Below are 22,620 nucleotides of genomic sequence, written 5' to 3'. Positions count from 1 at the left end.
GGACCCGGGTTCAATTCCTGGCCAGGGCACACAGGAGAAGCGCCCATTTGCTTCTCCACCCCTCCGCCGCGCTTTCCTCTCTGTCTCTCTCTTCCCCTCCCGCAGCCGAGGCTCCATTGGAGCAAAGATGGCCCGGGCGCTGGGGATGGCTCTGTGGCCTCTGCCTCAGGCGCTAGAGTGGCTCTGGTTGCAACATGGTGACGCCCAGGATGGGCAGAGCATCGCCCCCTGGTGGGCAGAGCGTAGCCCCATGGTGGGCGTGCCGGGTGGATCCCGGTCGGGCGCATGCGGGAGTCTGTCTCTCCCTGTTTCCAGCTTCAGAAAAATGAAAAAAAAGAAAGAAAAGAAAAGAAAAAAAAAGAAAGATGAGGATTAATATCCCAAAGTAAAGGAGTGTATGTACCTCATTTACAAATGAGTTAAATTAGCTTTTATTTGTGAGAAATTACGTTCTGAGTTTTAAGCAATGGACTTAAGAACTTTTCAATCAGAACTTAAGTCTGCTTGACCTGTGGTGCAGAGGATAAAGCATCAACCTGGAATGCTGAGGTTGCCGGTTTGAAACCTCTGGTTTGCCTGGTCAAGGCACATATGGGAGTTGATGTTTCCTGCTCCTCCCCCCTTTCTCTCTCTCTCTCTTTCTCAATCCCTTTACTTTCTAAAAATGAATAAATTAAAAAATCGAAATGCTTAAAAAAAAGAAAAGTTTATTAAGGACTCATGGAGTCAGACTGCTGTAGAGAACATTTTATCTCTTACCAGATCCCTTCTTATACCCTGATTTCTTATATTTAGAGACAGACCCAGGAGCCCCTTAAAGGCGTCCTTTCTTAGGAACAACCCCAGGTGGGCCCTGGAAGGTGGGTTGGAACATGGTGTATATTTCTTTGGTTTACATTTCAAAGAGGTGCACATTTCTTGCAGCTAAGTCACAATTATTTGCTGTCATATTTATAAGTACACTTGACTGGTTTGGAGGTTGAGCCCATGCAAGTAGTTAGCTGGGGCCTCTAAAGAAGAAACCTCTTTATTCTTAAGGAACTGCTTGGTAATCTGCATAACAAATGAGCCATTTTACTTCAGAGATGTGAAATAGGCATCTATAAATGAATAGTTTTTGAAACTAAAGTTGTTAAGACAGAATTCATCTTTTCACAGTAGGGTCTCACCAGAAAACACTCTTTACTCTATTGAAATGCAACTAGTTTGAAATAGGAAAGCATATTTCAATAATAGGCCCATGCAATTAGCCTTTATTATAATGGAGTGAATGCTGGAATTTTTTGTGCATTATCTTTATCAATTGCTATTAGTCCCAGGGGAATCACATAATAGCTAGAAAACCTTGATTGAGAGAGACAAAGATTTCTGTCTTATTCATAGGCATCCTTTAGTTTTTGAAATTAATAAAATGTTAGGCTCTTATGTCTTACTTCTTGGGTAACCATCTGCTGATGGTAAGATTAAGAAATGGTACTTTATTTTATAAACCAGTGTCACCTCGGTAAACTCAATAAAAATAAAATGTGGAAACCAAAGCAGAAAGAATTTAAATGACTTGGCTAAGGTGATCCACCTATTAAATAGAAAAAACAGGTCTTTAACAAAGGCATACTGATTCCAGAGTTTTTTCTCACCACAAAATATTTCTTCAACTATATTTACAAACAGCTACAACCCTTCCCCCAAAATAAATCCGGGCACAACCTAATCCTGCACTTCCTTTTTGCCACCCCCTCCTCTTCTCTCCACCCATTCTTCAGACAAAAATCTCCTACTAAAATATCTGCAAAAAAAAGAAATGGTACTTCAGAACCATTGTTATTTTGAATCAGAAGAAAATGTTGAGGGGCTCTTCATTCAGTGCCATATTCATACTAGACCTTGTATAGAAATGACATAATGGTGTGCCTGTCAATGTTCAACAGCTTCCCTGGGGCCGGGAAGAGGGGGAGGAGGATAAAGCCCTGATTTGTAGCCTATGCTGATTTCTGAAATGTCAATGCTTCACCATGGCTGGTTTCAGACTACCAAAGCAATGCCACTGAACTTGAGGTTGGGAAGAGATGCATGTGTTCAGTTGGCTTCAGCACACTGCTGAATTAACCTCAGCTGTCAAATGTGCAGAATTTTGTAGCTGTTTTTTTGTTTATTTGAACAGTATTTTGTCTTTTACCTTTGTCATTTTTTTTAATTGGCCGTACTGGTGTATAATTTACATACAATAAAATTCAACAATTTTAAGCGTGTAATTTGATGAATTTTAACAAGTGTATGCCCCACCTACTATAATCATGATACCCTGTTACTCCTTCTACACTCAGTTGCCAGATTAATTTTTCTAAAATCTTGCTTTGCATCCACCATCCACCTGTGTAAAGCATCACTGGCTACATACTCTTTAGTGGATACGGTACAGAATTCTGTGGCCTGTGCTGTTTTGCCTCTTGTATGCTTCTCTGGCCTTAGTGGCTGCTGCCAGCCTACAAAAATCTTATTGCAAAAAACTGATCAGCCAGTTCCTAGTACAGCTCCTGCATCTGTGTCTTTGCTTGTGTCTGTATCCTGCCTGCAGTATTCCCATCACCTCCCATTTCTTCTTGCTTTGACTGTCTTGCTTTTCCTTAAGAGTCTGATTCATTTTCTTCATATACAATCCAATATTTAGTGATTACTTCCTCTTCTGACCTATTATTGTAACACTATTTGGCACTTCACTTGCAACTTGTATTAATAAATCCCAGGATTTTTTTTTTTTTTTTTTGACAGAAACAGAGTCAGAGGGACAGAGAGACAGGAAAGGAGAAAGATGAGAAGCATCAGTTCTTCATCATGGTGTCTTAGTTGTTTGCTGTTTGCTTGTTCATTGATTGCTCTCTCATATGTGCCTTGACCAGGTGGCTACAGCAGAGTGAATGACCCTTTGCTCAAGCCCGTGACCTTGGGCTTTAAGCCAGACACTTTGGACTTCAAGCCAGCCACCTGGGGGTTCAAACCAGTGACCATGGGGTCATGTTATCTATGATCCTATGCTCAAACCAGCGACCCCATGCTCAAGCTGGTGACCTTGGAGTTTTGAATCTGGGACCTCAGTATCCCAGGTCAATGCTCTATCCACTGCGCCACCACTGTTCAGGTTAAATCCTAGGATTTTTTAGTGGAGTAGTTGGAACTTCCGTAACTAAGTTTTTAGCACTTGGTTTTTCTAAAAAACAACAACAAAAACCCTTAATAAAAGGTCTTGATGACAGTAAACTTCTTAGTGGCTCTTCCAATGAGTCACAAACTCATATCAGTGTAAGGGAGGATAGTATTGTGCTATAGCATAGACCTCTTAGAGCAGTGGTCCCCAACCCCCAGGCTGCAGACCGGTAAAGGTCTGTGGGCCATTTGGTACCGGTCCACAGAGAAAGAATAAATAACTTACGTTATTTCCGTTTTATTTATATTTAAGTCTGAACGATGTTTTATTTTTTAAAAATGACCAGATTCCCTCTGTTACATCTAAGACTCACTTTTTTTTTTGTATTTTTCTGAAGCTGGAAACGGGGATAGACAGTCAGACAGACTCCCGCATTACGCCCAACTGGGATCCACCCGGCACGCCCACCAGGGGGCGATGCTCTGCCCCTCCGGGGCGTCGCTCTGCCGCGACCAGAGCCACTCCAGCGCCTGGGGCAGAGGCCAAGGAGCCATCCCCAGCGCCCGGGCCATCTTTACTCCAATGGAGCCTTGGCTGCGGGAGGGGAAGAGAGAGACAGAGAGGAAGGAGGGGGGAGGGGTGGAGAAGCAAATGGGCGCTTCTCCTTTGTGCCCTGGCCGGGAATCGAACCCGGGTCCCCCACACGCCAGGCCGACGCTCTACCGCTGAGCCAACCAGCCAGGGCCTAAGACTCACTCTTGACGCTTGTCTCGGTCACGTGATACATTTATTCGTCCCACCCTAAAGGCTGGTCCGTGAAAATATTTTCTGACATTAAACCGGTCCGTGGCCCAAAAAAGGTTGAGGACCACTGTCTTAGAGGATAAAGGTTTGGTTTGTCTCAGAATATAGTAATATTTCTCAAAACCAGTGTTACTCATTAAAATACCCGTTGGAGCTTTTATCTCTGTCTTGAAAATTCAACCAAAGATAGTGGTTGAACTCTTGGCAAGATTTAAACATTTGAAGTAGGTGCCCTAAAAAATTCTTTGTTCCTTTCAGCCAGCTTTATTTCTCTTTTTGAAGTATGGAAGAAGTCAGTAGGGTGTACCTTGTTGATTTCCTTCCTGTCCCAGGAAACCATAGTAATGTGTTCTGAAAGAACTTTTGTGTCTTTTTTGGTAACTTTACTATTAGCAAATTCTTTTTCTTTAAAATTTTATTTATTGATTGATTTTAGAGAGGAAAGGAAGAGAGAGAGAAAATTATCAAGTTTGTTGTTCTACGTATTTATGCATTCATTTGTTGATTCCTGTATGTGCCCTGACCAGGGATCAACCCTGCAACCATTATGCATCGGGACCATGCTCTAACTAACTGAGCTATCTGCCAAGGGCCTCTTTTTATTTTAAAACTTGTAATTTCTCTGTAAAAAAAAAAATTGTGCATGTACTTGTTAAAATCTGATAACCTAGCAAATATTTAGACTAGTTCTAGATGCCTATGTCTATTTCACAACCTACCTTGCAAGATTCCTCTTCTGTCCTTTAAATAATAGGTTTACTCAGGTTCCACAGTTGGTCCTCATCTTTTGTTAATTGACACACTTTTCTTGTCTGATTTCATCTATTACTGCCTGAACACAGTTGTCTCCAAAAGTAAAATGCTACATCTTGAGTTTTAGCCTTGGCTGGCCAAATGCCTACTGGACATCTCCACTTAGCTTCTCTTTGGAAACTGCAGATTCAACATCTCTACAAGTCTTAGACCTCCTCTTACTGTATTGTTTGTTCTCTTGCTGAATGATACTGCCATCCTGAAATAACTGGAGCCTAAAACCTGGAATCATCTTTGGCTTGTCCCTGTTTCTTTACCTTCTCTGTCAGATCTACCTTAAATATATATTTAAATTTTTATTTATTTATTAATCTTAGGGATGGAGGGGTGGGACGAGAGAAAAACATCAGTTTACTGCTCCATCCATTTATGAATTTATTGGTTGATTCTTGTGTGTGCCCTGACTGGGGATAGAACCTGTGACCTGGTGTATTGGGATGATGCTCTGATCAACTGAGCTACCCAGCCAGGTCTCCTTCAAATATTTTTAAGCCCTTTTTCTTGCCTCTGCTTGAGGTCAGGCTAGCCCCATCCTTTGTTTGGAGGGGGAGTCTCTCACCCCCAAATATTTCATTGGTGAGCAATGAGCAAGTCTACTTCCCTGACCTCAGATTAACCAAGCTCATGAGTCTGGAAAGCCAGTATGTCATTTTCAGCATGTGCCAGTGTGTTACTCCTCTACATGGATAGGAGCCGTGTCATAGCTGGGTTATCTGAGAAGGAATCCGAACCAAGCAGTGAGTTGAATCAAGGTTTAATGGCCTGTCTTCATCGGATGATGCCACCATCTTCTAAGAGGGAGATTCCTTCTGACCAGAGAACTCTTATCTATGAACAGATGCTCCTCCTCTCCTGCCCAGTTGCTTCCATGGCCCCTGCCAGCCTTTCTTTTTAAAATAATTCTTCCATGCTTGCAGGGCAGACCCTTGTCGGATACCTAGTTTCTCTACATGTGTGAAGACATTCATCCTGGCTCTGCTGGAGTCTCGCGGAGGGAGGAGGGCAAGCTTTCTCTTTCCCTGCCCTCCTGAGTTTGCCTCTTTAGCACCTTCCCAGTAACCATCATATAACACTCGTTTATTTCACTGTTTGCTAATGGTTTGTCTACTTCTCCAGTAGAACTTGAACTGAGGGCAGGCACTCATTTATTTCCAGGTCCAGCATATAGCATAGTGCCTGGCACCCGTTCACTTTTTTCACATAACCAGTATTTGTTGAGCCCCATTAAATGCCAGGCAAAGAACAAGTTAGGTAAGGTTCCTTGCCCTATTGGAACTTGAATTTTGTCAGAGGTGAAGAGGATTTATATAGAGTAGTTCTTAATGGCTAAACCTATAAGGAAATACACAATAGGGTGTGTATTCAGGTGTCTAGAAAAATCTCTTAAAAAGTGACATTTAAGACACACCATAAAGGACAAGAGGAAACAAGGTATCTTAGGAAGAGGGAAGTGAGGGCTAGTCTGAAGTAGCCGTTGCAGAGGCCCTAATGATGGCAAGAGCTTGTGTTTCAGGAAATGAAAGACCAGTGTGGCTGGAAAGGCAGAGAGGAAATGTGGCATGAATGTACAGTGTCAGTCTTATTGTGGGTCGCATGAATGAAATTAGACAACTATCGATAGTGATTCATGTATGTTAGATTTGTTTGGAACTAGTACTTGGTTATCTTTTAGAACTTGTGATTCAGAGTTTTTAGTTGGCATATTCCTTCCTGGAAAGTTCATTAATTTCAGTTCATTATTTTCATAAATAATGACTGAAAGAAAACCTAGAATTTTATTATTTTTTTTTTTTTTACAGAGACAGAGTCAGAGAGAGGGACAGACAGACAGGAACAGAGAGAGATGAGTAACATCAATCATCAGTTTTTCATTGCGAGACCTTAGTTGTTCATTGATTGCTTTCTCATATGTGCCTTGACCATGGGGCTACAGCAGACTGAGTAACCCCTTGCTCGAGCCAGTGACCTTGGGTCCAAGCTGGTGAGCTTTGCTCAAACCAGATGAGCCCGTGTTCAAGCTGGCAACCTTGGGGTCTCGAACCTGGGTCCTCCACGTCCCAGTCCGACGCTCTAGCCACTGCGCCACCGCCTGGTCAGGTGAATTTTAGTTTTATGTGCAGCATATCCAGTCATTGGCCAGATACTCTTAGGAAGTTCCTTTCTGTGCCTGGATTTTTATCCCTAAGGAACCTATAGTATAGACAGATAAGCTTTCTGTATCACATTGAGAATTTTCACTTAGTCTTACTGGCCACCGTTATTTTCCGTTAGCTCTATTTTAGCATATTTGTTGAGATAAATACTGTTAATATGATATCATCTGAAGAGCAATTCAAGATAAGCACAGAGTCATTTAAACTTATATGAGTACTGTTTTTGAATTGTGTTGATGGATGTGTTAACTTATTTTAAATTCTTTTTTGAGTTTTCTGTAAGTACAAGGCTTCCCTCCCCTTCTCATAAACCTGTCTGTGTCTTTCCCTATACCGTATTGTATGTGCATCCATGGGCTAAACGGGAAGCAGAATATTGAGAAATGTGCTCTACTACTCAACAACAATCTTACCTTAGAAATTGTTGCAGCCTGACCATCTTTTTTCTTTTTTTAAAATTTATTGATTTTTAGAGAGAGAAGGTAAGGGGGGAGAGAGAGGAATATCGATCTGTTCCTGTACGTGCCCTGACCAGGAATCAAACCGGCAACCTCTGCACTTTGGAATGATGGATGCTCTAACCAACTTAGCCACCCAGCCAGGGTCTGACCATCTTCTTTATAGTGGAAAAAAATACCTGCACAGTAGGATTGTTGAGAGGAATAAATGCAGTAACATATATAAGACACTGACTTTTCTTGGTAGAGGCTTGGTAAATATTTGGCATTTGTTAGTCTTCAGCTACCCTGTGAGGTAAATATGATTATCTCTACTTTTGTAGATGGGAGGAAAGAAGCACAACTTAGGGAACATTTCACTTGCTGTAGGTTAATGTGCATGTTAGTCACTGGGGGATCATGTTAGTCTGAAATAGGGCCCAGTTTCTGCTCACCACCTTGAGTCACGAGATCCTAGGCAACTTACCTCGCAGGTGGTTGAACTGGACCTCAGACCCAGATTTGCTTTACTCCAGAACCTTCCACCAGTCTATAGACTCTCTCTAACTCTCACCAGTGGAACAAGAGTATCTCATTGGGGGACCTGTAAATTGGTTATTTAATCACTCCTCAGAATAGTAAAAATCTGAAGTTATATTTCATTCATTTATTCAGCATTACTTAGAACCTTTTTGGGCTAAGTAAAAAATGAGGGAATGTTAATGTTGTCTCATCACCTTACACATAAAAGTCCTCGATTGTTCTCATCTACCCCGCCCCCAACCTGCTGCTCTTCCTGCCTTCCCCTTTATTTTTGTGGGAACAATATAATCTACTTCATCTACCAGGTAGGAAGCATCAGATGTTCTTGAGTTCTCGCTCTTCCTCTCGATTAGTCAGGAAGTTCTTTAAGTTCTTAGAAATCTCATTAAAATGTGACTTTCTCTCCAGCCCTCTGCTGCCTTTGGCTCTTACCTGATCCCCGCTGGCCTTTCTTCCACCACTGTCTCCCAGCCATCCTCTGCAGTCTCTCTGGAGTTAACTTTCAGGACAAGTCTGAGTAAGTACCCTCTCCTACGGCTCTGTGATCTGCATGGAGAGACAGTGAACATGGGTAGGAGGAGCCTGTGTTCCAGCCCTAGCTCTACAGCTTACTGCCTGCGTGAGCCTAGCTGGATCACTTAACCTGTCTAGTGTAGTAATAACTTGTCTCCTTGGGCTCTTGTGAGGGTCATGAGTTAGTAAAAAGGCTTAGAGTACTGCTCAGCACACTGTAAATGCTAAAAGGGCTAGCTGTTGTTAATATTTGTGACTAAAAAGGGGAAGCAGTAATTTATGTAAAGAACTGGGAAGGGGCTGCACCAGCATAGAAGGTGGGCTGAGTGCCATCTTTGAACGAGTTAAGGTTAATAATTCCCTCATTAGCCATTGCTAACATCAGTGTAATAAGACTACCTTTAATATAAAGGTAAAAAAGGTCACTTGAGTATTTAACTCTTCTCCAGATTGAAGATATGTAATTTCAATTTTGTAGATTATTAACTAAAGTAGATTAAAGCAATAGGTGTTTCCTGTTAAATCTGAGGATGTTGTTTTTGGTGAGCCTTTCCTTAATCCTGTGATATACAGTGTGTCCGTAAAGTCATGGTGCACTTTTGACTGGTCACAGGAAAGCAACGAAAGACAATAGAAATGTGAAATCTGCACCAAATAAAAGGAAAACCCTCCCAGTTTCTGTAGGATGATGTGGCAGCATTTGCACATGTGCAGATGATGATGTAATACTGTGTATACAGCAGAGCAGCCCACGGCCACGCCAGTCGAAATGTGGACGGTACAGAGGAAAGTTCAGTGTGTTCTGTGGCTCGCTAAATTCGAATCCATGACCAAAGTGCAACATGAATATCGGCACGTTTATAATGAAGCGCCACCACATAGGAATAACATTACTCGGTGAGATAAACAGTTGAAGGAAACCGGCAGTTTGGTGGAGAAACCCCGTTCTGGTAGACCATCAGTCAATGACGAGTCTGTAGAGGCTATATGGGCTAGCTACCTAAGGAGCCCTAAAAAATCTGTGCATGAGCCCACATCGAACTGCATTGAATAGCTATGAAACTGGGAGAGTTTTCCTTTTATTTGGTGAAGATTTCACATTTCTATTGTCTTTTGTTGCTTTCCTGTGACCTGTCAAAGGTGCACCATGACTTTACGGACACACTATATTTACTATTACTCCCTTTTTACACTGAGGAAAACCAAGGTACACAGAGGTTAAGTGACCTGCACAACAGCATTATGGCAAGTAAATGAAGCTGAGAGTCAGCTAATGAGCCCGTTCCCTAACCACTGGAATTCTGAACTAATTTTATTGTAAAATCCCTATTGGAAAAAAGCCTCTTTCTTCAGCGTAGAAGAGCTCTGAAACTGGGTGATTTTGTGAAACTGAATGACAGGTCAGTTGGGTATTCGACGACTTTGCTCTCTTCTCTCAAATCTCCAACATGTGACTCTTCAGTCCTGGATTTTACTGTCTAGATAATGTTGATGCTGAATATTTTTCGATGTATTTTAAAGTGATGATCGTGGTTCCTTTCAACAGAAAACTTGTGCATTACTCCAGACAAATTGCAGTCAGGTATTGATCCCTGTCTCACTCCTTCTGTCAGCTAGAGTATTCGTGGATCACCTTCTTTTGCCATCTAGCCAGCATATGATTAGGGAATGCATGCTACCTGTTCAAGCCAAAGAGTGAGGAAGAAACATTTGTGAGAGAAAACATTGAAATACAAATATTCATCTTGATGTGTTTAAACATGTTGAGACAGTTCTGTCAGAATTAAGGGACAGATTAATGATAGATATATTGATTTCTTGTTTGCTTAGTTTTTTAAGGCAGTGATTACTTCCCTGGAAGAAGATACTGAAGAGAGAAAACTTAATCATACAATAACATACGGCTCAGCAGTGAATACTGTTTACATGGTCATTAATAATAGTCTTTGAATATCAGCAGTGGTGATATAACTATAGTCCATGGATAGGGATAGGGAATGTGGGGGCAAGGTGCAAAGCCTGACATTCATTCCGAGAATGAAAAAGGCATTTGATAATATTTGTAACTAGAAAATCAAATAATACATAAGAATATTTAGATATATGGAAGGTAAATACTATTTCATATGTTTGAATTATTTTCTGTAAGAGCTCCTTGTTTTAAGTAGTCAGGTGTAAACTGGATTTTAGCGTTCAATATATTGGAGACTAACGTACTTCTTAAAATGTTGAAGATAGGTTGTTGAGGGATTCAAATCTATAATTTTTCAATGAGAATTTATGATTTCATATGCTGTAATAATAGTAGTTTGGTATAAGGAGCTATTTAAAATATCAGATTGACTCACAATGTAAATAATTAACCTCATAACCTGTATGAGGCTTAGATTTTGAAGTACAAATAACTGAAGTATTTAGAGAACTAGATAAGATACTATTGTCAGTTAATTCAGTGATGCCATGTCAGACTAAATTTCTGCCCAACTTTGGAATTAACCTGTCTTATGGTTTGAGATTTGAGTGGCTAGTCTTGTCTTTGAGATAGTTGATGGATGGTGCTGCATGTCTAGTGTGTTTTCATTTGTGAATCCTGAAGGGCTACCTTCCCATGCAGGTGCTGTGTTAGAGAGGCAAGCAGGAGGGTTGGGGAGTGGATCCTTATCCTTGGGTGACCCGGTCAGAGCTGCAGCTGAATTGGTGAACCCCAAGCAAGAACAAGAGCACTGGGCAGTTTGAGGTGCAGATGGCAGTTGTGGTAGTGTTTCAAGATGAACTTCTACTTTAAAAGCTTTAATACCAGTACTGAGAGTGAGGAAAACTGGTGGGCTCATTTGATGGTAGTCAGAAAGTAATGGGCTACAACCTTTTTTTTTTTTAAAGACAGTTTTATTTATTTATTTATTTATTTATTTATTTATTTTTTAAACAGAGACAGAGAGTCAGAGAGAGGGATAGATAGGGACAGACACGGAGAGAGAAGCATCAATCATCAGTTTTTCGTGGCGACACCTTAGTTGTTCACTGATTGCTTTCTCATATGTGCCTTGACTGCGGGCCTTCAGCGGACCGAGGAACTCCTTGCTAGAACCAGCGACCTTGGGTCCAAGCTGGTGAGCTTTTGCTCAAACCAGATGTGCCCGCGCTCAAGCTGGTGACCTCAGAGTCTCGAACCTGGGTCCTTCCTCATCACAGTCCGACGCTCTATCCACTGCGCCATGGCCTGGTCAGGCAGGCTACAACCTTTTTGAAGGACGTTTAGACACTACCAAAATTTGGTATATATCCCTTTAACTCTCAAGTTCTACTATTAGAAATTGCAAAGAGAAACTTGAAAACATAGCAGGAGACATATACTGGTTGTTCATTAGAACATTGTAGTGTCAAAAAATGAACAGCAACCTACCAGTTCACTAATGGATGCTTAGTTAAATTACAGTACATCAATACTCTGCAGGCGTTAAAAAGTGGGGGTGAGGGAGCTTAGCTTTATAAGAATTGATACAGAAGATGTCCTCTAAATAATACACTGAGAAAAGTGTTTATTACGCCTGTTTCTGTGATGACGCCAGTGTATGTATATATAAACAGTTCTTCATAAAATGCAAACAAGGGTAGTATTTATACAACATTGTAGTGTCTGGGAAGTGGGGCTAGAGGGTTGGGGATGGGAAAGCTACTTTAGCCCCCACTCACATTTTGCAGACAAATTTTTTCAAAGCCTAAAACTCAGTACTTCACCAGATGAGATTCTTTAGTTGCACTTAAAGGTGTTCTCAGAGCTGCACTCTGCCCTCTGATTTTGGCACCAGAGAACTGTTTGTCTCAGTGGCACCTTGAGCCTATCAGTTCTGCTTATCCCCGTGGTACAAACATGAGAGGGGAAACCTAATAGTTTTGTCACCTTTTCAATGCCAAATTTTCTTACTATATATACACCCACTGTTGTGTGTATCTAGGTTTGTTTCCTTTTGTTTTGCTAAAGAACTCTGATTTTTTTTCACATTGTTTAATTATTCAGGAAGCACTCTTTGTGAGAAACTTGATTTTTAATTTCCTTCCTGTACCGTGTAACAATAGTCTTTATTCTCTTACTGTTTATGCATATTTAAATCTCAGACTTCTGTTTAAATTATTAGGCTAGTGTTCACATTATTTATCACTTCCATATTTCCTAGTTGTCCCTGACAATCCGTTTCCCACTAAGTGGTAATTGTTTCTATTGGTCTGGAGCTAATGGTCTAACCAGCACGGCTGGACTGCTTCCACTCTTGGCTCTCTCACCTGTTTCTTGCATGATGCTTAAAATAGCTGCAGCCGCTCTCCACCCCGTATCACCTTGCGCACCTAGTTTGTAGTCCCCTTTCGCCACACATCTCTTGACTTTCCAAGGTTTTCTGCTTATTTAATTATATTGGGGTTATTTTCTTATAATAGGGTGTTTTATTTAAAAGCAACTACTTTTCCATTAAAAATTTTTATTTCTTTGGCATATCTTCACTATGGACTTTTTTTTTAAGTAGCATTCCAGTTTCTGTTAAAAGTTTTCATCCCAGTTCTTTCAATTATTCCAAAGATAATAAATAAAGGTGGTTTATAATAGCTACTGGAACATATATGAAATAGGATATTTGCCTACTAACTGTTTTATCATTTTTAATACATAATTTTATTCTTTTTTTAATCAAAGTAGAGTTGGTTCAGATAGTTTTTCAGCAGAATTTCCATCAAGAAGACACTGTTCGATATCGCTTTAGATGACTTTTTAATCCTTTTCTCTTTTTATACTGTTTATGCAGGCTTTTATTAAACTTCAACAGATAATTGCTACTGCCTCTCATAAATCTTCCCAATGGGTAATAAAAACTAGGCTCAATTGAATGAAGGCATATTCATTTGTTTTGGAGTGCAGAGTTCTCTAAATGGTAGACTGCACTTCAATTTGGCATTCTATCCGGTGTGTTCATCCGTAGTTCTCCCTTTTTCAGTATAAAGTCTTAACTGTGATCTTAACTCGACTAATTCCTTTGCACATGCATTGCTGTAAAAAGCCTGAGTCTGTGCTGCTCTCCCCTTTAATTTTTATGAAATCAAAGTTAATAATATTTGACACCTTTTATGTTTAATAAACGTGGAGTAGTAAAGGGAACAGCAGGCATCGGCCATTCATGTTCTGGAAAAGAATTAGGGACTGAGGAGTCACTGTGACCAGATCTTGAGAGCATTGATGTGTAAGGGTAAAGTAATTGTTTGTATATGCGTGTGTGTGATCTTCCCCCTTCCCCTTGAGTTTACAGGCAGTAAATATACCTGAATCTTAAAGAGCTTGCATTAAGAAATTCTCCCTGACATTATTGAAGTCATAAAATTGTGTTGGGGAATCTTTGAGCTCTAGAGACACAAGCTTATAGTTAGCACAGAGAAGGAAAGCAAGAGCCATGGCCTGCGTCATAGGCCTGGGTCTTCCTGTAAGTATTTAGTATTTCTGTGTCTTCGGGATGTGTTGACTAAGGAGGATGGCCACATAGCTGAGATCTGCTTGTTTCTGTGATCCATTGTTTTTTCACTCTTCCATAATCTTCATCTGCTAAATGAAGAAGAATCTTCACTGCTTAGTATTTATAAAATTTTTACACATTACTTTGCAGTTGTAATAGACTATATGTCACTTGAAGAAGGCCAAAGAAAATACTTCCTTTAACATGTCACTGATGACTGAATGATTCACATGTACCTTGATTAGAACATCTGTGAGTAGGGATTATTAAACATTTAGCTTAAATCTGTTTTCATTGAGTGGCATTACAGTCTACATGTTAGGTGTTAGGGTAAAAACTAGTCTAGTGTATTGAAAAAAATAAAGGAAATAAAATAAAGTTCTCAAAGATTTTCAGAGAAGGGAAGAAAATTGGAAACATGAATACCAGTACACTGCATAGATATTCCATAAAGTGCTATTGAATTTCGCTTAGTAATATTTTTTTCTTTTTGTATTTTTCCAAAGCCAGAAACAGAGAGGCAGTCAGATTCCCGCATGCGCCTGACCGGCATGCCCACCAAGGGGCGATGCTCTGTTGCGACCAGAGCCATTCTAGCGCCTGAGGCAGAAGCCACAGAGCCATCCTCAGCGCCCAGGCCAACTTTGCTCCAATGGAGCCTTGGCTGCGGGAGCAGAAGAGAGAGACAGAGAGGAAGGAGAGGGAGAGGGGTGGAGAAGCAGATGGGCGCTTCTCCTGTGTGCCCTGGCTGGGAATCGAACCTGGGACTCCTGCACACCAGGCCGACGCTCTACCACTGAGCCAACTGGCCAAGGCAGCAATATTTACTGAGAAGCCACTTCATGATGCACTTTGTCCTTTGTGGATGGTACAGCAAAAAGCATACAGCCCAGAGGGGGAGATCGGGTATATTTTAAATAGATGTTTCCATTAGGATTTTTGCAGAGGGCTGCTTGGCTATTTGCATGTATCTGTATCATTTATGGGGAAAGTCTGTGTTGCCTATGACTTAAAAATGTTCAAGTTCAGATGCTATTGTCATCCTTAAGGTTGTGATGTGCTTGTTTTTCTTCTCCAGCCTACTCTGATTGGTAGTCTGCCTTAGGAATGACAGGGTTTTTCTGTGCATTTCCCTGACACGTGGACAGTGGTTTCTTTTTTTTTAATTCTTTTTTTTAGATTTTATTTATTCATTTTAGAAAGAGGAGAGAGAGAGAGAGAGAGAGAAGGGGGAAGAAGAACAGGAAGCATCAACTTCCATATGTGCCTTGACCAGGCAAGCCTAATCAAGGCTTTGAACCGGCGACTTGAGCGGTCCAGTTTGATGCTTTATCCACTGCGCCACCACAGGCCAGGCAGACAGTGGTTTCTTCTGCCTCCCCACTGAGAACAGGAAAACAAGTTGTGATTAAGTACCAGTATCTTTTCATGTGTCCTGCCTTCTAAAATTTTAAAAAATATATTTTTAACAGTTTTTCTAGATCATTTGGATTTTCATTGAGGACTTGATGTCTCTGGGGTGTCTTGTGTCTTGAGAGTCTTTTTTTTCCGCTGCAGTTCAGATTTGTATTTTAAGTTTGAAGATTTTAAACTGGATGTTTGACTAGCTGATAGTTCTTTGACAGTGACTCACCTTTCCATAGAAGTATAGTCAAATATACATACAATTTTTTTATTTAAAAAGTGAAGAAATGGGCCCTGGCCGGTTGGCTCAGTGGTAGAGCGTTGGCCTGGCGTGCAGAAGTCCCGGGTTCGATTCCCGGCCAGGGCACACAGGAGAAGCGCCCATCTGCTTCTCCACCCCTCCCCCTCTCCTCCTCTCTGTCTCTCTCTTCCCCTCCCACAGCCGAGGCTCCATTGGAGCAAAGATGGCCCGGGCGCTGGGGATGGCTCCTTGGCCTCTGCCCCAGGCGCTAGAGTGGCTCTGGTCGCAACAGAGCGACGCCCCGGAGGGGCAGAGCATCGCCCCCTGGTGGGCGTGCCGGGTGAATCCCGGTTGGGCGCATGTGGGAGTCTGTCTGACTGTCTCTCCCTGTTTCCAGCTTCAGAAAAATACAAAAAAAAAAAACAAAACCAAAAAAAAAAAAGGAAGTGAAGAAATGATCGACGTTAGGATTTATATAAAAGCAAATACTTTATTCCTATTAAGAGATATTTTTAAATGTACAAAATTAAAGGTTAGTTCAATGAATTCCCATGACCCAAATTAAAATTTTGCAATTGTCAGTATTGTCTCACACAGCTATTTCTGTTTCTTCTTTCTGAAATGTTTTAGGACATATCCCAGACATTGTTGTCATTTAACACCTGCATGTATCAGTAGACCTCTCTTAAAAATATGGACATTTTCTCAAATAACCGTAATGCCATTACACTTAAGAAAATAAACAATACTGAGGGAAGGTGATTTATTTTTACCATACCATGGGGGTTTTTTTCTTTTTTTCTTTTTTTACTTTACAGAGAGAGAGTCAGAGAGAGGGATAGACAGGGACAGATAGGAACAGAGAGAGATGAGAAGCATCAATCATTAGTTTTTTGTTGCGCATTGCAACACCTTAATTGTTCATTGATTACTTTCTCATATGTGCCTTGACCGTGGGGCTACAGCAGACCGAGTAACCCCTTGCTTGAGCCAGCCACCTTGGGTCCAAGCTGGTGAGCTTTTGCTCAAACCAGATGAGCCCTCGCTCAAGCTGGCGACCTCGGGTTCTCGAACCTGGGTCTTCTGCATCGCAGTCCGACGCTCTGTCCACTGCGCCACCGCCCAGTCAGGCCATACCATGGGTTTTACCTTTGAATCAAGCTATAACAAGGAAACCATATTGTGAAAATTAAGCTTTTAATTAACCTTTTATGAGTTAAGAGTAATATATTGTTTAGCTAATAATACTGTTAATTTATGTACATGGATTTGTAGATTTTTTATTTATTTAGATTTTATTGATATTTGGAGAGAGGGAGAGAGAAACAAAGAAGGAGAGGGAGAAAGACGGGGGAGAAGCCTGTATGTGCCTTGACTGGGCAAGCTCAGGAATTCGAACCAGTGACATCAGTATTTTAGGTCGATGCTTTATCCACTGTGCCACCACAGGTCAGTTGTAAGTTTTTATTTAAAAATAAACAAAATTTCGTGTTGCCATAAAATAGCAAAGCAGGGAAGTTTATTAAAGAGCTATTTCTATTTTATTGAGAGCCTTCTGACTTCTAAATATTTTGAGGTGCTTAACTGGAATATGAACTTTTTAGAAAATATATGTTTGTTTTGACTGTATTTCCTTAGTCTCAAGATGGCATCATTTTACCATATTTCCCTTTGCTTTTTTCTTGTTGCTTTTTCTGCAACTGGGTCATCTCTGACCATTTGACTTTGTAAATCTGTTCTATAAAACATTTTGTTGAGGGCACAGTGGGGCTTAGATTTCCTGTATATCTCAAATATACAAATATATTCCTTCTTCTAAAACCTATTTGAAAATATTGTTTTCCTTATGACTTAATAAAAATTTTTTTTAAACTTATATTATTTGGGACTGTGGTTGCAGAATGATGCATCCAGGGAAGAGCTCTAAGTTATAGAGATGGTTTTCTCATTTTAAAAAATAACATTTACTTGGCCCTTGCCAGTGTTTACTTTGGTTTCCAATATGGAAACTTTAAATAAGAGCATGACACTTGAGGGGAGGGCGGCTCTCTTCGAAGGCTAGTGTGATTTTTGGTTTCCTTGGTGGTAATGAACATGCTCACTATATAACTAAATTTTGTGACTATTATATATAAAATTTTTTAAATGCAACTTTTTACCCCTTAGATAATGAGTCTTTATGTGTTTAGTATATCTTAGTAAATTGTCAATGTTTTTTCTTCACTCTGGATGATAACGTACTTATTTTGAAATGGCTATTTTTAAATATGCTACCTCTCAGAGATTGTTGGCAGCTTTAGCCAACTTAGTTATAAACCTGGAAACAAACAGCTAAAACTTACTTGTTTTATGTATTTTATTAATTGGAGAATGTCTGTCTTAGAATGTATTTACCCTCATTTTTAAAAATAAAATTTTACACATTTTAGTTATCTGATTTTTATTACCCACCTTAAATATATACATTTCAAGGCATGGCAACCCAGTGACAGCTCTCAGACATAGCTGAAGAAGTAGGAGAAACTAGGAAAAAACTTGCTAATGCTACAGAAAAATCAAATTTTTAAAAATCAGAAAATAAGTTTATATCTTATTAGTTCCTAAGGTCATCGTATTTTGTAAGACCCTGTTGCAATTATTATTCGTAATGATGACTCAACATTAAGAAAAGCTGTTTTCTTAGGATTCTACTTAAGAATGTAAACGAAAATAATTTTTTCTATACTGTAAAAATGATACTGTAAAAATATCCTTGTTTCCGATATGGAAACAAGACACATATGAGAGAGCAACGATGAACAACTAAGGAACTGCAATGAAGAATTGATGCTTCTCATCTCTCTCCTTGTCTGTCTGTCCCTCTCTCCTTGTCTGCTTGTCCCTCTCGCTAAAAAACAACAACAAAATAAAACGAGACAAACTTAGCATCTTGCATAAAAAACTCGTTCCTTCTGTCCTGGGCTCTACTTTGCTATTACTAATGTCACCTCACCTGTCTGACAAGGCTAAAACTATATTTAGATCTCCGACTGGCAGCTTCAGGCTTTGGATGTATTGCACCTTCAGTGCGCCTACTATGTGCCAGAACTCTTTTAGGTTCTAAGAATGTAGCAGTATGCAAACCAGACCACCCCTGCCTTTCTTTATGGAACTTGCTCTGTAGTAGTGGAGACTGGTGATCAACTAAAGAATAGACCATGTAGCAGTACACCGTTGTGAATCGAGTGGTTGCAGAGGGCTTCACCAACAGGCAGACATTGGAGCACTTGTGCTTTGTTTATATTTAGAAAGGAGGAGATTGACACAAAACTCTAGCTTCTTGGTTCCTCATGAAAATGAGACATGCGAACAACACTAGAGCTTTCTCCTGGCAGTCCCATGTCTAGTCAGTGCAGAGCCTGTAAAGTCTCCATTTAATCTCTCCCCATTACTCCTACCGCTGTTATTTTAGTTGGGGCCTTAAACATTTCTCTTCTGCTCTTTTGCTTTAATTCTGTTTATCACACCTTCAGCTAGTCCTACACACCACAGCTGGGTTATCTGTCACACAATTAGGTGCACTGTGCATGGAAGTACCAACTGTCTCCAGATAAAATCCATGTTTTGGGGCTCTTTGTAATCCGGTTTTGGCCTGCTTCCTAATACTCCCCATGTTCCACACATGAAAATAAAAATGCAGTAGTCCCTACTCTCTGGACCTAGCCTGTGCTTTTATGTCTTTGCTTTAATAAAGCCTTTCCCCACCTCTGCATGTCCAAATCCCACACTGTTCTTTTTTTTTTTTTAAGACTTTATTTATTCAATTTTCAGAGAGGAGAGAGAGAGAGAGAGAAAGAAAGAGAGAGGAGGAACAGGAAGCATCAACTTCTCATATATGCCTTGACCAGGCATGAGAGAGAGAGAGAGAGGGAGGGAGGGAGGGAAGGAGGAGGAACAGGAAGCATCAACTTCTCATAAATGCCTTGACCAGGCAAGCCCAGTGTTTCAAACCGGCAACCTCAGTGTTCCAGATTGAGGCTTTATCTCACTGCACCACCACAGGTTGGGCCCAAATCCCACACTGTTCTTAAGGCCTATGTATTTCCTTGCCTACCGTGGCAAACCATCTAGCTGTGCCTGCAAGGTGGAAGAAATCTTTTCCTGCTTCAAACTCCAGTAGCACTTTAGGCAAACTCTTTTTTGCATTTACTCCTTAATGGACAGACCACATCTTTCCTTGCTAAAGTTTAAGATTGTAGAACGTTGTGTTTAAGAGGTTTTGTTTTCCTTAAGGCACTTATGTGGGAGGTGTGTAGAATATTTAGTAAACCAACTTTTAATAGAAATAAAGTCTAATCTTTTGTGGATTCAATAGATGATAACTCAGTGTAACAGGTTCCGATTATGTAGAAAGCTTGAAACGTTTTTGAGGGTGGGGGATGCAGGGAGTAAAACTGCTTGAGTTTAGGAGATGTGACTGACACGTGTATCGTTTTGTTAATTGTTCTTCACATTATATTGTTGCCACTCTCCAAGATTGAGACAGATGAATAAAAAGATGCCCTTATTCATGATATGTGTGTATTTCTTCACTGGTAGAAGCCTTTTAGCCTTTTCCCTCCCCCTTTCTGCCTTTTACTCTTTTTCCCATGTGTATTTTCTCAGTCGCTTTTATTTCTGCTATTTTTATTTCTCTTTTGAATGGAATTTCCCATCCTGCTAACATGACAAGCACTAACTTTTAAAAAACTTTTTTTTTTTTAATTAAAAAAAATTAAACTTTCTCTCAACCAGGAGCCTCTGCTCCTTTTTTCTTATAATCTAAACAAAGACACATACATCTTTAATGACTGTTTTGCTCAGATGCTGTTTGTCATGGATATTTAAAAACCATGTTCATCTTCCCTCAATGTGGTTGGCCTTTTCTTAGACATCTTTTGGAAGCCACTGAAATTTTATTTTTCTAGAATGTCAGCTATTGATTTACTATCTTGGCAGAGTGTTCTTTATTTATTTATTTTTTTACAAGGACAGAGAGAGAGTCAGAGAGAGGGACAGACAGACAGGAATGGAGAAAGATGAGAAGCATCAATCATCAGTTTTTCATTGCGACACCTTAGTTGTTCATTGATTGCTTTCTCATATGTGCCATGACCGCGGGCCTTCAGCAGACTAAGTAACCCCTTGCTCGAGCCAGTGATCTTGGGTCCAAGCTAGTGAGCTTTTTGCTCAAGCTGGCAACCTCGGGGTCTCGAACCTGGGTCCTTCCGCATCCCAGTCCGATGCTCTATCCACTGTGCCACCGCCTGGTCAGGCTTTATTTTTAAATTTAATTAATTTTTATTTCCCCCAGTTTTATTGAAATATAATTGACTCCTCTAACATTATGTAAGTTTGAAGTGCACAGTGTAATAATGATGTATGCATATATATCACAAAAATCTAAGCATGATTTTTCAACCTTCCTATTCTGTGAGAGCTCTGATCACCTAGTAATTCTACTTTTGCTTACGATGGTCTGATTAGTTTTTTATGTTTTTAATACAGGTATAATTTATAGACAACATTATATTAGTTTTAGGTATACAGCATAGTGATTTAATATTTATATGTATTGTGAAATCATCACCCCAGTAAGTCTAGTTTTAACATCTGTCACCTTAACACAGTTATAGGAATTTTTTTGTGGTAAGAACTTTTAAGATCTACTCCTAGCAGCTTTTAAATATGCAATATAATATTTATGATAATAGCTGTGGTGTACACTACACCCCCAGGACTAATTTTAGAACTGGAAGTTCGTACCTTTTGACTCTCTTCCCCCATTTTGCCCCCCCCCCCCAGAGTAGTCTTTTCTTTCAGTATGAAGTTTTTGCATTCTTACATACTGTATCACTTACTATTTTTTTTTCCTTAGACTAAGTATCAGACCTTAGGAAAACATTGGATCATCTTATAAGCCTTCAAGAGAGCTGTAGTAGCTACTGAGTTCTTTTGCACTGTTTGTACTTGTTAAATAATAAAGTTCCGATGATACTACATTAATTTTTAGAACTTTGTTATGGAAAATTTCAAATAGAAGCAAAAGTAGAGAGAATAGAATGTACCCTATATACCCATTACTGAGATTCAATAATTATCAATACCATTTCTTCTATACCTTTCTCTCCTAACTCTCCTCACACTGGCTTATTTTGAAGCAAGTCATAGACATTATGTATTAGTAAACATTTCAGTTTATATTTCTAAAAGAGAAGGATTCTTTATAAACATTATTGCCAAACTATCGTTTCTGTGATATTTTGCACATGAATGGATTAACCACATATACCATGCTATCTTCAAGACAACTAGCTAGTGAAGGTTGCTAGTTTCTTCAACTTTTGTAGTGTTGTCTAATTGCAAGGAGAACTGTAAACAAACTGGTTTGAACATATAGAGAGAGCGCTATACAGATTGCTTCTGCAAAGAAGCACATTTCTCACCCCAGTTCCTTGCTCGTATGGATACAGCTTAGGGAGCCCGCCCCTCTTTTATTTTATAAATTCATTTTTAGCAAACTTAAGAAACAATGCTGTCCGAATTCTAGGTCCTTGACCTGTTAACATCAGTCCTGTGACACAGGCTTATACCTTGGCTCCCTTTCTGGAAAATTGCAGAACTATATAAATATCATTTCTAAAATCCTCATAGACACGTTTTGCCAAGAATGTCAGTTATCTCTGGACAGTTTGGAATTAGCCTTTAAATATTAGATTGTGTAATTGTACGCCATTCAAGGAAAATAAGGTGGTGGGTGGCTTGCATTTTAAAAGGAAAGCAAACTTGGGTTTCTAGGCATGTTAATCATTAGTCTCCTGAAACTGCTGCTACTTTTTTTAAATAATAAAATACTAAGTAAGTAAAAAGCAGTACTTCACAAATAACTTAGATCAGGATTGAGTGAAGTGTGATGTTAATAGGTTTAATGTATTTTAACCAGAATAATAACTGAAGGATATTTTCAGGCTTTGAAATTGAGAAAGTAATGAAGAAATCTTCTAGTGAGTTCCCGCCGGTCTGCTAGCCTGACCAGCACATCTCAGAAATAGATCAT

At 39.9% G+C, this 22,620-nt stretch overlaps 1 protein-coding gene across 4 annotated transcripts in view; it reads left to right on the top strand.

Moving 5' to 3' along the window:
- The window catches only part of UBE2H (ubiquitin conjugating enzyme E2 H), a 111,515-nt gene that overhangs the window by 39,295 nt on the left and 49,600 nt on the right, over positions 1-22,620 (top strand). For 2 of the 4 annotated variants that reach the window (XM_066362690.1, XM_066362688.1), the window contains exon 2: positions 8,301-8,409. The exons of the other annotated variants lie outside the window; for them this stretch is intronic. In XM_066362690.1, the coding sequence (XP_066218787.1) occupies positions 8,301-8,409 (109 nt within the window). The remainder of the gene's footprint in view (positions 1-8,300; positions 8,410-22,620) is intronic. 4 annotated transcript variants of the gene reach the window in all.

Source organism: Saccopteryx leptura, chromosome 2 (genome assembly GCF_036850995.1).
Source record: "Saccopteryx leptura isolate mSacLep1 chromosome 2, mSacLep1_pri_phased_curated, whole genome shotgun sequence".
Classification (NCBI taxonomy): domain Eukaryota; kingdom Metazoa; phylum Chordata; class Mammalia; order Chiroptera; family Emballonuridae; genus Saccopteryx; species Saccopteryx leptura.
Note: the sequence above shows the minus strand (reverse complement) of the source record. Positions and strands in the feature narration are given on the sequence as shown.